Source organism: Bos javanicus, chromosome 16, assembly GCF_032452875.1.
Source record: "Bos javanicus breed banteng chromosome 16, ARS-OSU_banteng_1.0, whole genome shotgun sequence".
NCBI lineage: Eukaryota > Metazoa > Chordata > Mammalia > Artiodactyla > Bovidae > Bos > Bos javanicus.
The window spans coordinates 39,560,764-39,576,162 of NC_083883.1; the positions used below are offsets into that span (position 1 = coordinate 39,560,764).

Here is a 15,399-nt window from a genome sequence, read left to right on the forward strand (position 1 = left end):
AAAAGTTCTTATCAGAAGAAAAAAATTGTAACTATGTGGGGTGATAAATGTTAACTAAACTTATTGTGGTAATCATGTTACAATATGCACACATGTCAAATCATTAGGTTGTACACTTTAAACTTATATAGTGTTATATGTCAATTATATCTCAATAAAACTGGAGAAAATTAAAAGTACTCAAGTTGTCCAAAGAATATTTCATCCCACTTCCTTATTTCCCATGGGATAGAGTAAAAATAAAACAGTGCCATAATCAATGGATATAATCCACAAAAATATTTTTAATAATGTATCAGAATTTCTGAACCTGAACATTTCCTTCACTACATGCTTTCCAAGCCTGTTTTAAAATATATATATAAAACTGGATGTTCACCAAAGTTTTAAGAAAGTACACACAAGCAGCTGTCTGTGAGAGGTTTTGTTTTTCCTTCCTCTCTATACATTCTAAATTTTCAATGATAAATTCAGTATTTTCAAGATAAAAATAAATTTTATTTTGAATGATTTTTTAATTAGCTGAAATTTTATGTTTTAAAAAGATGATTGCTAATACAAATGTAGACCCCCCAACAAGCACTTCAAGTATGATAAACCAGACAGTGAACCATTAAGTTGGACTTGAGAAGTCTGTCTTCTTTGAAACCCGAAGAGGAAAATGAGGCAGCAAAGTCTCTTTTACGCTTTTAAATTTGACTTGTAAATTTCTTTTATATATTTTCTGAATCAGAACCTCATACCCATGGACATACATGTAGTGGAAGAGAATAAAAATAGACCACAGTTGACCCTGGAGCAACATGGGTGATTAGAGGGGCCAACTCTACACAATGGAAATCTCCCATTTCCTGCATTTCTGTGCTGTTTCTGTATGCACAGTTCCACATCCATGGATTCAAACACTTATAAATCCTATGTACTGTAATATTTACTGTATTTTAAAAATACACATAAAAGTGGACGTGCAGAGTTCAAACCCATGTTGTTCAAGAATCAACTGTATTTGAAATTCAATCAACTCCACAGAAATTCACCCATAAAATGAGCACTTTTCCATAGTTGCCTCAGTCTGGGCAAACTTCAGTACCATAGCCTGTAAGGCCTTTCATAAGCTAAGATACTTGTGACCAGATTTATATTTTCAATTATATACTATCCATGTCTCTATGAAAGGAACTGTTGAAAAGAATTGTCTCTTGAGTCCCTTCGCTGTTCACCTGAAACTACCACACCATTTTTAATTGGCCATACTCCAATACAAAATAAAAAGTTTAAAGTTAAAAAAAGAGCTGTTTCTATAGGAACTAGACATGGCAGAAAAAGAATTTCAAAAACACAGAAATATCCTAGGTTATAATCTTGGTTCTATTACTCATTGTGAGACTTGGAGCAAATCACTTAAAATTTTTGGACCTTATCACCTCTCTTCAATACCCCTCTACAACCCTAAGTTTAGAATACTTCCATCCAGAAAATTGTGATTAACCTGAGAGCCCAATTCAACGTCTAGGGTTATGCTTATTATATTTAGTCTGTGCTCGAGAACATTTGAAATAATTGGCATGTCAGCCAGCAAGCCCTTTCTGGAATCTTGAAAACTATTAACCATGTCTATGATTCTTTTTTCAGACAAAAGTCTGCAGTGTAAGAAAACGCCCAGATTTTACTGCCACAGGCCAGTGGGAGGTAGTCACTCTGTGTGAAGGGAAGCAAGAGTCAGCCATCTTTGATGCTGTCATGGTCTGTACTGGTTTTCTTACTAATCCGAATCTACCACTGGACTCCTTTCCAGGTATAGCCCTTTCTACAACTGACTTTAATTTGTCTTATGTGACCAACCCTGATACTGGATTGTTCTGGAAATACATTCCTATTGATTTCCTCCATTAAATAAAGTAGTGAGGTAAGAGGGTTTTTTCCCCTGACCAGCGCTATTTGGCCAGATTTTGGCTTTCATGAGTAACAAGTTATGAGTACCAAAGAGTAGAATGAATAACTATGAAGCAGTTTTATGCTTCACTGAGGTTCAGTGTCCATCCCTAAGTAACTGGCAGCACCAGAAAGCCTTTTAAGACTTGGGAGACCTAGATAGTTTGCTAGCCTCAGCAGCAGTGCATTGACAAAGGTGAGAGTAGAGGTCACAAGCATCAATCTGTGAATAAACGAAACAATAACTTGATTTTTGTTTGTTTGTGTCTATGGGTCATGGTAGTTACCTAGACCAAAGGTTTACGGCACTGGTTAATAGTCACCAGGGGCACGAGTCTTGGGAGGCAAATTAAGACATCTTTGGGCCTCAGTTTCTTCATCTGGCTTTTGCAACCATGATTCATTTATGTCAAATTTCAATTGGATTACAACTCAGAGGGAATAGAAAATCCAGAGGTTTGGCTTATTTAATCTGTAGCAAAGGATTCAAAAGGTTCAAATTTTAGCAAATTTTTCTCTGAATCATCTAAATATTACTTGTAATGATCACAAGGCTCAGTTCACAATTAACTCATCTCCCTCCAATGATACCTGGTCTGCCCCCAGCTGTTACTGAAGTCAGGCCACGTTAAGATAAAACACACCCTGAAAACTGTCATAGACTATAATCATTGAATTGGAAAGCAGTTCAGCCTTCTTCCTGGTGCAGGAAACTCTTCAGCATCCCTGAGAAAGACTCAACAGCCTTGGTTTAAATGCATTCAACTATGAATTCTTTCCACCTCACCCATTTCTTGCCTACAGAGAAAATCCCTGAGTAGGCAAGTTACTCCAACTCCCACATAGGAGTGCCTGGTACAGGATCACTCCAAGAATCCAGAAAATTTCATGACATAGAGAGTACACTGTGTTTATTGCTAAGAATACAGAAGTGGATAAGACAACACATAGCCTGCACAAAAGGAATGAAAAGAGTTTTATAGGGGTCCAGTGGAGGAATCACAGTCTACATATGACCTGTAGTGACAGCAATACTTACTTTACAACAAATTCATGTACTTGAAATGGTCCTAGACCTGCCCTGCAGATGTTACTCAAGTCAGGTCAGATTAGGATAACATATAGCTTGAAAGCAATGGAGCCAATGTGCTCAGTTTAAATCAGATGAGCTTGGGACCCAAGTATCTATACCCAAGGTATAGATTCCAGGCTATACAATTAAGAAGCTATGATCCTTTTGAAGTTCATAAGTGTGATCACTGGGTGTTCACACTGTTGCATAACATGTTCAGTTCAGTTGCTCAGTTGTGTCCAACTCTTTGCGACCCCATGAATCGCAGCACGCCAGGCCTCCCTGTCCATCACCAACTCCCAGAATTCACCCAGACTCACGTTCATCGAGTCAGTGATGCCATCCAGCCATCTCATCCTCTGTTGTCCCCTTCTCCTCCTGCCCCCAATCCCTCCCAGCATCAGGGTCTTTTCCAATGAGTCAACCCTTCGCATGAGGTGGCCAAAGTACTGGAGTTTCAGCTTCAGCATCAGTCCTTCCAATGAATACCCAGGACTGATCTCCTTTAGGATGGACTGGTTGGATCTCCTTGCAGTGCAAGGGACTCTCAAGAGTCTTCTCCAACACCACAGTTCAAAAGCATCGATTCTTCGGTGCTCAGCTTCCTTCACAGTCCAACTCTCACATCCATACATGACCACTGGAAAAACCATAGCCTTGACTAGATGGACCTTTGTTGGCAAAGTAATATCTCTGCTTTTGAATATGCTATCTAGGTTGGTCATAACTTTCCTTCCAAGGAATAAGCATCTTTTAATTTCATGGCAGCAATCACCATCTTCAGTGATTTGGGGCCCCAAAGAAATAAAGTCTGACACTGTTTCCCCATCTATTTCCCATGAAGTGATGGGACCGGATGCCATGATCTTCATTTTCTGAATATTGAGCTTTAAGCCAACCATTTCACTCTCCTCTTTCACTTTCATCAAGAGGCTTTTTAGTTCCTCTTCACTTTCTGCCATAAGGGTGGTGTTATCTGCATATCTGAGGTTACTGATATTTCTCCCAGAAATCTTGATTCCAGCTTGTGCTTCTTCCAGCCAGCATGACATGTACTCCCTCCTAAACCTTGTTAGGACACCGGCACATTACCCATCAGACGTTTAAAAAAAAAAACTATATAATCTTGGGCTTTCCACTTAACCTTTCTAAACCTCTGTTTTCCTTCCTAGAAACTGAGGGGTTTGACCTACCTTACCCAACAGCATATATCACAAATCAAGCAAACAGAACTCTATCAGTATTTGCCATCTTTCTCAATATCCATATTACCAGCCACTACCAATTGGTTATTTCAAATCCATGGCTAAATTATTATTAAGGAGCCTTTGAGCACTAAAATTTCATGACTTTAGCCTTGAAATGGAGTCCTCCAAACCTCATCATCTCTCTCTCTGCCCCACAGCAGACTTACATACACCCTGGAGTAGTTGTTAATTGTCACAAAAATTAAATTTGTTGAAGTTATTAAAAAAAAAACATGTCATGAGTTCTGGAGGCAATTCCAGAAGAAAGCGTTCCAAAAAGTCTTAGTAAATATAATAGGTATTACAGCTGGAATAAATATATAACTTCCCAAGGTAATTTATTTTATTAATTCAGAAACCATATACATTCAGCTGTGTTTACTAACACAGCCACTTCACCTAACAAAAGTTCTTGCTCTGTTCTCCTGTAATATAAGTGGGGAAAGTATTAGTCTGATAGAAGACTCAACCACGGAGTCTCATATTTGTCCACTTGTGATCCAAAAAAGCCTGATCAGAGAGAATCTAAGACAATATAACATTCACAGATAATTCTATTATTCTAATTAAACTTGTCCAGCTCTCCATTCCTGGCAGTTCTTGAATCCCTATTGGGTCAAATGTTGAGCTAAGTCAATATTTGAATTTGATTGCATCATTGCTAAATTCAAAATGATCTAGATTGTGGTTGGGTTTTAACTGAGATTCATGTTAGACTTCTAAATATTTAAGGTGAAATAGAGTTACTGGCCTTGGTTAAGGCCCAGTAATGCGCCACTAATGTGCCACAGCATCCATATCCTGAGAATTCACTGAGAATCTAGATTTGCTATCATATTTTCTTTAAAAAAAAAAAAAAAGTTCTTTGCACAGGATGTACTACTTTTGACTGTTTTATGCAACCTAAGAGTATTTTCCAAAACCCTCCACAAGCATTTGATGTTTCAATGAGATTTGGCATCAACTGAGATGTCTTATCTAGTTCAAACAGCGCTGATCCCAGTATAACTAACATAACCCCTTTTTCTCTGAGCCAACTCTGGCTGACTCAGCAAACCTAGCCAAGTTACCATCAGTCACCAAAGTAAACACACAAGGATCTTTCAAATAGGGACTATAATTTTATTTCCTTTTTTAAAAAAGGTTTGGTTGCACTGGGTCTTTGCTGTGGCACTCAAGCTTCTCTTGTTGCGTCACATGGGCTTAGTAACCCTGCAGCATGTGGGATCTTAGTTCCCCGAGCAGGGATCGAACCTGTATCCCCTGCACTGGAAGGCAGATTCTTAGCCCCTGGATCACCAGGAAAGTCCCATATTTTTATTTCTTATTTCCCATATCATCTAGCACAGTGTCTGGCACATAAGAGGTGTCCAAAAAGTTTGCTGAATAGAGTGGAAGCACTGACTCATAGTTCACTTTAACTTCTCTGCTCTTTCTCCTTGCTTACGAAAAGTTCTAAATAATCAATTAGTAAATACAGTATTTCTGTCACATTCATTTCTATCAAATTTTTAAAAGTAATGACCTCTTGTACTTCAGCTTAGTAAGTCTTAATGCCATGATTTTTTTTTCTTTCTTTCCTTTTTTTAGTTTTTTGTTTTGTTTTTTGTTTTTAGCAGAAATTGGTTTACTGCAGGGCAAAGCAAGGATGGGTGGCTCATGCTCAAAAACTTTGAAATCCCTAGTAGGTTGGCAGGGTGGATTTTTTTACAGTGCCATGATATTTTAACTTAGTAATCATATAGTAAGTAAAACTAGAGGGCCATCTAGTGAGATGGAGTAAGTATCTCCATGAAATAATCACTCACCAATTTCTGTATCTTGCATAATTATGTATCCATGTTTCAGATTTTCTTAAAATTGAGTATGCTATTAAAACAACCTAAGTCACCCATCAAAAGGATGTTATTAGCTAAATAATGTGTGTTTCATTCACAGATCTTGTAAACTTTCTATTTGACTTCCTTTTTTTTCTATAGGTATAAATAATTTTAAAGGCCAGTATTTCCACAGCCGAGAGTATAAACATCCAGATATATTTAGGGACAAGAGCGTTCTTGTTATTGGAATGGGAAATTCTGGCACAGACATTGCTGTGGAGGCCAGCCACCTGGCAAAGAAGGTATTGTTCTTGGTGTTACCTAATGAGGGGCTTTATCTTAAGATGCTTGCCTCAAACAAACTGTGTTTGACACCATGATAAATGATGAAAAGAAAAAAGAATTCCTAAAACACACACACACAGACAGATTTTTAAGGTACTTTTTTCTTGAATGTTCATACATGTTACTATAAATTCCAGGTGTCATATATCGTGTCATTTTTCCTCACAAATTCAGTTCTATGACTTCCTATTTGTGCTATTTTCCCAGCCAAAGTGAGTTACAGCAAGCATCTGTTTCTTACTCAGTCCCATAGGTCAGAAAATTCTGGCTAATTTTTTCTTACTAAGATCTTCCATTTGCTCCTTCCTTTCCTTATTGGTTGTCACCATCCTCATCAAGTCCATACCACCTCACGTGGGATCTATTACACAGTCCTCCTCACAACAATTATGGAAAGAGTTACTATTACTGGGGCTTGCTTATTCTGTACTGAGAACAGCACTAAAGGCTTTACTGCATGACCTCAGCCAATCATCAAAACAAGCCATGAAGTAGGTACAAGACTCCTTAATCACAAGTGAAGAAACTGAAACCTAGAGTTAAACAAGCTGCCTATAGGCACACTACCAGCAGTAGAGCCAGTCCTCAAACCCAAGTCTCTTCCATTCAAAGCCCCTGCTCCTAATTCTACCTTAAGGGCCTGTACTCCTATCCCAGTCAACCTCCCACACACGACAATCCATCCAGACCCCCAACCACCAACAGACAAATCCTCTGAAAAGCCTATTCTCTTTATGACACTCATGTTAAAAAACTAACAACTCCTCCTTACCTAACAAAAAAAAATCATAAATTACAGGGCTCTCCATCACCTGGTCCAGATCTGCCATTTTAACTTTATCCTACACTACTTTCCCACACGATCATCAACTGAACGCTGATTGATCTGCTCTGTGACCTTTCCCACCCCCAAGTCTCTATTTTCCCCTTCATTCACACCATAGCCCTCCCTTCTGCAGTGCCCTTTTCTCTTTTATTACAATTTACATTTACATTCCCAGATACCTCTACCCAACACAAAATCATCTCTCCAGTATGAATTTATGTAATAATTGAAATTTACACTCCTCAGATGGCACTTTTAATTCTTGGTATTGCTCATTACCTTTTATGAGGTTTCTCAGTTGGCACTAGTGATAAAGAACCTTATGAAACGCAGGTTCAGTCCCTGAGTCGGGAAAATCCCCTGGAGGAGGGCATGGCAACCCACTCCAGTATTCTTCCCTGGAGAATCCCCATGGATGGAGGAGACTGGTGGGCTCCATCCATAGGGTCACACAGAGTCAGACACGACTGAAGCAACTTAGCACGGCATGGCAATTACCTTTTATATATAGGTAAAATATATAGTATGTATTATTTATAGTATGTATTTTCTTTCCAACTATGCTATAAACTCATTGAAAGCCATTCAGGCGACAAATCAATATTAGTCATTGAATTCTGCTATACCAAATGTTGTGCCAGGCATGGAGGCTACACGAAAGAATAGAATAATCAAACAGGATTCCTGCTGTCATAGATGGTATGCTGCTGCTGCTGCTAAGTCGTATCAGTCGTGTTCGACTCTGTGCGACCCCATAGATGGAAGCCCACCAGGCTCCTCCGTCCCTGGGATTTCCCAGGCAAGAGCACTGGAGTGGGGTGCCATTGCCTTCTCTGATAGATGGTATAGTCATGGGGAAAACAGATGTCAAGTAAATAAGTATAAATAATTAGGTAAATAATTGCAAGAATGAAAATAGGTATGAGGAAGAAAAATTAGGAGTGTGTTCCTTTCTGGAACTTTAAGGAAGGAACTTGATGATTGATTGACTGATTTGGAGAAACTTAGCAATTTGGTAGAGTTATCCTGAAGGAAGGGAAAGGAGGTTCTGAAGCAAAAATCAGCACAGGCCCATTCACAATGACCACCACACGTGAGTCATGCATTACTACTTCTATTTCTCTAACCGCTGGAAATTTCTGCAGTCTGAAAACATGCTTTGGCACACACCATTTCTATATTGACAAAGAAACTCCCCTTGTTTCAGAATATAATTCATTTCTACCAAAATATCATATCTGATTCTGCATCATGATGAAGAAAGGCAGGTGCAAATATGTCTAACATCAGAATTACTGATGTGCTCATAATTCTTGCCACCATAAGGCTCCATCATATTATTAGGCTTCCCTGGTGGCTCAGATGGTAAAAAATCTGCCTTGCAAGGCAGGAGATCCAGGTTCTATCTCTGGGTGGGGAAGATCCCCTGGAGAAGAGAATGGCTACCCACTCCAGTATTATAAGGTCAAACAAAATGTGTCATAAAAACACTAACACTGCAGCTATGGCCACCATGCCCCAGTTTATTGGAAGAAAAACCAGGCATTAAACCAGTTGTTTTGTATTTGCAAAGGAACAGATCAGTTGACTAAATTTTTCAACTTTTAAAAAGTTATACAGACAACTCCTTGTTGTATAGGTTCCAAAGCAACTATTAGCTTAACAAACTAGGTCAGCTGATAAACTCAAATAGTTAAATAATCTGTTTTTTAAAAATCCACTAAAACTAGTTGTATTACTAAATTTTACTGTCAGTTCTAACAATGTTTATGTTGAAACTCTTTGCAGACATATTTTTTTTTTTTTTTTTTAGCTGCACTGTGCAGCATGTGGTACCTTAGTTCCCTGGATAAAACCCGTGCTTCCTGCATGGGTTTGATCCAGGAAGGCAGAGTCTTAACCACTGGACCACCAGGGAAGTCCCTATAGACAACTTTCAGTTGGATCCTTGCCCTGCTCTTGTTCATAGTCACTAGCATACAAAGTTGTTATCACCTGAGATAACATTATCTTCTCACATGAGATTCTAAGTTCCTATGGCTAACCACAATATATAATTCACCATGGGGTCTAGCACTGAGCCTGGCAGATAAAAAGGGCTCAATAATACGTGCTAAGGCATTTTCATACTCTAGATACTCAAACCATTATCTCAAAAGAATAACTTTAAAGTGGGAGTTAGAGAAGCCAAAACTGTCTTGTCAGGGAGGTATTTTGGGCGTGGCTGGCTATTTGGTGCCTTTCAATTCATGAAACTTCTCTCATCTCTGACGAACCAGCCCTGTTCACTGTGTCAAACTGAGTGACCTCTTTGATTGCTTCTAGGTGTTCCTCAGCACCACTGGAGGGGCATGGGTGATCAGCCGTGTCTTTGACTCAGGGTACCCATGGGACATGGTTTTCATGACACGATTTCAGAACACATTCAGAAATTCTCTTCCAACTCCAATTGTGAACTGGTTGATAGCGAAAAGGATGAACAGCTGGTTCAATCATGCAAATTATGGCTTAATACCAGAAGACAGGTAAATACGGAGGGTCTGCAGAAGGCTGTTAGGGAGAAGGGGCATTGGTCCTTCCAGCAACCATAATACAGCAACAAGACTGAGTATGAAGGAAAACTTCATATGAATTACTTAGTCATAATGGCTAACTGTTTTTAGTGCTTGGTAAGTAGAATTATGTGATACATAACTGTCAACAACCCTTTAAAGTAAGCCATATAACCTCCCTTTCAGAATGGGTATACTAAGACTTAGGGAAGTTCAGTCACTTGCCCAAGTTAATCTAGTACCAAGCAGACTCTGTGACCTTGGCAAGTTACATAAACCTTAGTTGCATCAATCAAAAGAGAAAAACTTGTCTATGACTCTTCCAACAAAAGCACACTATTTCACAGTGTGGGAAAAACTTAATCCTTCACCATCTTTCAAAGGACAGTGCCTTCTTCCCAAGATGACCTTGATTTCAGTCTTGTCCTTTCAGTTACAACCCATTACTTATCCCATTAATGAGAACCAGTGGTTTTATTTTACTTCCTCATTCATTGACTCTGTACAATTATATTCCATTGCCAGGGTAACACCACAGCCTAGAGATCCTGTCTGATCTTCCCCCAGATTCCACTCTGGACCAGGATGGATCAGGTGGCACCCAAGCCACCAGGGTTGGCAGGCAGCCCCCTTCCTGCTACATGTACTTCATTCCTCTAGGTCTCTTCATCCTTCTCTCATATACCTTCGTCTCTCCCTGCTTGTCTAGTCCTGCTATTGTCTCCATTTTTTTCCTTTCTTACCTACCCTCTTCTGTTGCCTAACTCCAAGTCCCCTAGGAGTTTTAAACTTTTCACCAGAGCCTTTCCTACCATAAGCTTGATTTAGCCTAAATGGCCACTCAAAAGACTTTATTTAATCCCACAAAGCCTAGAAAATGTAAAAGAAGCCTGAGGAATTATAATATCTTCCCTGTTAGATTTAGCTAATCCTTTTTCATTTCCAAAGTTCTTAGAAATACACTATTTCATATGTTCTTCATCCTACCCAATCAACTAACAAGGATGGCAAGTATTAGCATCCCTATTTTACAGGTGAATAAAAGAAAGCCTACAAAGACGAAATGGTTTTCCCAAGCTCTGTTAAATATAAACATTTGGACACAAAGCCACCCTAACTACCTCCTGCTCCAGAGCACCTTCCATTTTATCACATTGTCTGTTTCTGTGCATTCACCATAAGCCCAAAATGACTCAGCTTACTTAAAATCATCTTGCAAAGTATTTGCTTTGTGATTCCAAAGACACAGCCAGAAAAGGGTGATTCCAAAGGCATAGCCAGAAAAAGCTAATTCTGCCCTGGTTCCTTTATACACATGCATGTTTTCCTTGTACAATTGCTTCCGAGGAGGAAAGAGTTTCTAGCATTTCTCAGCAGATAGAGAAGTCCCTGGTGTCCCTTGTGGTCCTTCAGCATTCAGCTCTCTCTAAAATGACAGGGATAGCTGAATGCTAGAATTCAGCAGGAGAAGCAGAGCTAGAGAAAACTCTGACCTCCTTCTCCCGAGGCTTCTAAATTCTTGTAAATGGTAAGCATGGTTCCATCATCCCTCTTGGTCATTCATGAATCCACTCCCACAGAGGTAACTTCCCACAATACTGTCACCTCCTGCCTAGCTGAGGGGCCAGTCACAGAATGAAGAGGAGAAGGGGAGGAGGAGAGAGGGCTGGCCCCATCGGTCCCTGGCAGATCTCTTCCTTATCCATTTTAATGTCTAGGGTACAGCTAAGAGAGCCTGTGCTAAATGACGAGCTCCCAGGCCGTATCATCACTGGGAAAGTACTCATCAAGCCAAGAGTTAAGGAAGTGAAGGAAAACTCTGTCGTATTTAGCAACACCCCAAAGGAAGAGCCCATCGATATCATTGTTTTTGCCACTGGATACACTTTTGCTTTCCCCTTCCTTGACGAGACTGTAGTGAAAGTCGAAGATGGCCAGGCATCGCTATACAAGTACATCTTTCCTGCACATCTGCCAAAGCCAACCCTGGCTGTCATTGGTCTCATCAAACCCTTGGGCTCCTTACTACCCACAGGGGATACGCAAGCTCGATGGGCTGTTCGGGTCCTGAAAGGTAAGTGTATAAGAAATAGGAGACCATGGGAATTCCCTGGCAGTCCAGGGGTTATTACTCCTCATTTCACAGTGGAGGGCTCAGGTTCAATCCCTGATTGGGAAACTAACATCTCACAAACCACATGGTGTGGCCAAAGTAAAATAATTAAATTTTTAAAAAGAAATAATAGGATATATGTGTTCAGTTTACCATGTCATTTTAGGTACTGGAAATTTTGAGACTTTTCCCACCTCCCATCTAAAATAATAGAATTTTTTTAAGCAAATCCATCTATTGTTCACTGAATTACAATATCACAATGAATTTGTGCCAGTACAAGCACAGAAGATAAATCATGGATCAAAAAATATCAGCTGCTATTCTGACTCAATCAACTGGTTCAATTAACATTTTAACATTTTAAAAGCTCAATCAATTGAATGACAAATTCAGTCAAGCCAGTTGTGAGGTTCTGCAACATCAAATAAGTAGTGAGGGGATCTGATTCTTATCTCTTCAACTGGTGGCATAATCACCAGGAGTTAACATTACTCTGCTAACATTTCTGCCAAAAGAATAAATGACTAGCTGGGTACTAGAAATAAAAGATGTGCAGTAGTAAAGCATCTTTGCCTGCTAAGTAAGCACTGAAGTTACATTGCATTTTTATTTGTTTGCTTTATAGGTGTGATTAAGTTACCACCATCAAGCATAATGATTGAGGAAGTTAATGAAAGGAAAAAAAACAAGCCCAGTGGGTAAGTTAAATGCTATGCATTCTTTTTGAATCATAACTAAAACTGGTAAAGCAAGAGCAAAGAATTGTGCGAGTTACACTGGAGAAAAAAGAAGCGGCTAAGACTCAAAAGGTGGGGGAAAAGACTAAGCTAGCCTGTTTTAAGGAAAGAAAGGCAAAGGAAACAGGTTTTAATGTCCTAAACCATCACTTTAGACCATGGTCATCTAGCACGACATGGAGACGTGGAGTTTAGATTCTAAACCAAATGTAATTAATCCTTATCTACCAGATATTACTCTATACTTCTATCCATAATCAGAAGGCAAACTGTTGTGTTTATCCACTCTGACACCAAAGGGTCTGCTCATTCACTCATTTCAGCAAATCTACGTTCACCTCTCCTGTTTTTATTCAGACAGCCACTCTAGAACATGAGTCAAAACAGGGCCAATGGACCAAATCTGCCAACCGCCTATTTTCCTATTTTAAATCATTGGAAAGAAGAAGATTTTATAAAACGTGCAAATTATGTAAAATTCAGATCACTGTGGCCATAGTAAAGCTTTATTAGCACACAGCCCCACTCAAGTTTGGGCTTCCCTGGTGGCTCACTGGTAAAGAATCTGCCTGCCAATATGGAGGACACAGGTTTGATCCCTGGGTGGGGAAGATCCCCTGGAGAAGGAAATGGCCACCCACTCCAGAATTCTTGTCTGGGAAATCCCATGGACAGAGGAGCCTGGCGGGCTACAGTCCATGGGGTTGCAAAGAGTCAGACACGACTGAGCGACTGAGCAGACGCAATTTACGTATTGTTTAAGACTGCTTTCATGTTAGGACAGCCAAGTTGACTAGCTGAGGTAGAAACTGTAACATGGCCCTCATAAACCTTAAGTAGTTAGCATCTAGTCTTCTGAAGAACAAGTTTGTTGGCCCTTCTCCAGAGACAGGTCTCCACTTGTGCTCTGCTTTTTGGCTACCACGAAGGGCCGGGACAGTGGAAGGCAGACGGCCAGCTGGGAGGGACTCTTGCTCTCCCCAAGTCCTAATCCTAAAGCTCCTATTATTTTCTCTGTTTTACTATTTATGTTTCAGACTTTGACATATATTTTTCACTTGGGAAAAAGAAGGGGTTTGTAGCCGAGAAAAAATTCTTAAAATCACTGCATTTAAGAAACACCACTTTTCTCCTTCATATATATTTCCAAACTTCAAATGTTGTTCTATCCTTGTCAAAGTCCTAAATCCCAAAATTATAAAAGCACTTTCAGTGTCTCTCAACCTGGGATATGATCTGATCTCCATTATGCAATTCTGGTATAACATAAATCACTAATTAGAACTACATGAAGCAAAAGCTTTTGTCACTTTGGTCAGTCAAGGGATTAATTAATTAAGGATTAATACTAGCATTACACAGAATTTCACCCTACTGAGTTTTGTGATTTTTCACATTATACAAATCAAGCAATAATTGAGTTTCAGGAAGATGTAGGAATAGTAAAATTATATAAAACCTTTTTTTCTAGAAATTGCTAGTCATTTGACAATAGGACTAAAGTAATACTAGATTCATTATCAGCATTTGACGAACCATGTGTACAGAGTGTTTTTTCAAAGGATCTATCTTGTATTTAAACAATACCATGAGACCAATAGACAGCTATGGGCATGGAGGGAAGAATACAGAAACCAGTTCAAATTTTGCAGCCTATTGTTTACTTCTGGCACTTTTACTTGTTCTAAGGTTACCATTATTTAATCTTTTTGTTTTCTCCTTTATCCCAATCTTCCTTTTATAAAGGTTTGGCTTGTGTTACTGCAAAGCTTTGGAAACCGATTATATCACATATATAGATGAACTCCTGACCGCTATCAACGCAAAGCCCAACCTGTTCTCTCTGCTCCTGACGGATCCACGCCTGGCTTTGGCCATCTTCTTTGGCCCATGCACACCATACCAGTTCCGTTTGACTGGTCCAGGGAAATGGGAAGGAGCCCGAAATGCTATCATGACCCAGTGGGACCGAACATTCAAGGCCACCAAAACTCGAATTGTACAAGAATCCCCATCTCTCTTTGCAAGCTTACTTAAAGTCTTCAGCTTTCTAGCTTTGCTTGTGGCCATTTTCCTGATTTTCCTATAAATAAAAAATTACCTAAATAAACTATCAAATGCACAGAGTAGATGGACAGCAATCTGGTTCCCCCACTGCAACAGCTTTGCCTTCATGACTATAATCTATATCTGAGCAATGAAAGCCACCCCTTCCCCTTCCCTGGCTGGCTCAAAGGCCCACTAGTATTCCTGAGTGTCTCCCAGCTCCACCTGCTTCTAATGCTAGAGAAAGATAACCAAGATTTCTGTGCATTTGAAGACTGCTGGAAGGTTCAAAGTTCATTTTAGAAGAGAGAGCTGTCTCAGACACCACTCTGAGCAATTAGACCTCTTTCCTATTTTCATAGATCTTGATTAAAACTCAATATTTCACGAAAGAAATACTAAATGGTTGTACTAAAAGGGCACTCTTATGGTATCAGCTGATTAAAAATAAAAAGAAAGCAAAAGCCTATGATTATTTTTGAGTGGTCTTTAATTCTCTTTTTAAGAGCTGGGGAAAAGAGAGAAGGGGATGAGAAGTCTATTAATAAAGACCATAAAAGGATGGGAGCTGTCAATGACTTGGTTGGAGTGTTTCTAAAGAAATGTACCTGCCTAGAAGTCCCCATCCCCCTAGAATGCACTCTTCAACCAAACAGGGTCTCCAGCTGACATAAGAACAAACCCAATCAGATCTATTGCACAGAAA

The 15,399-nt window shown here is 39.5% G+C and overlaps 1 protein-coding gene across 5 annotated transcripts in view; it reads left to right on the plus strand.

The window, feature by feature from the left end:
- The window catches only part of FMO1 (flavin containing dimethylaniline monoxygenase 1), a 47,241-nt gene extending 32,079 nt beyond the window's left edge, over positions 1-15,162 (plus strand). For all 5 annotated transcript variants that reach the window (XM_061382594.1, XM_061382595.1, XM_061382596.1 and 2 more), the window contains 6 exons: positions 1,633-1,795; positions 6,231-6,373; positions 9,568-9,767; positions 11,513-11,868; positions 12,536-12,608; positions 14,394-15,162. In XM_061382594.1, coding sequence (XP_061238578.1) covers positions 1,633-1,795; positions 6,231-6,373; positions 9,568-9,767; positions 11,513-11,868; positions 12,536-12,608; positions 14,394-14,736 — 1,278 coding nt within the window. In that variant the 3' untranslated portion in view covers positions 14,737-15,162. The remainder of the gene's footprint in view (positions 1-1,632; positions 1,796-6,230; positions 6,374-9,567; positions 9,768-11,512; positions 11,869-12,535; positions 12,609-14,393) is intronic.
- The last annotated feature ends 237 nt before the right edge of the window (positions 15,163-15,399 follow it).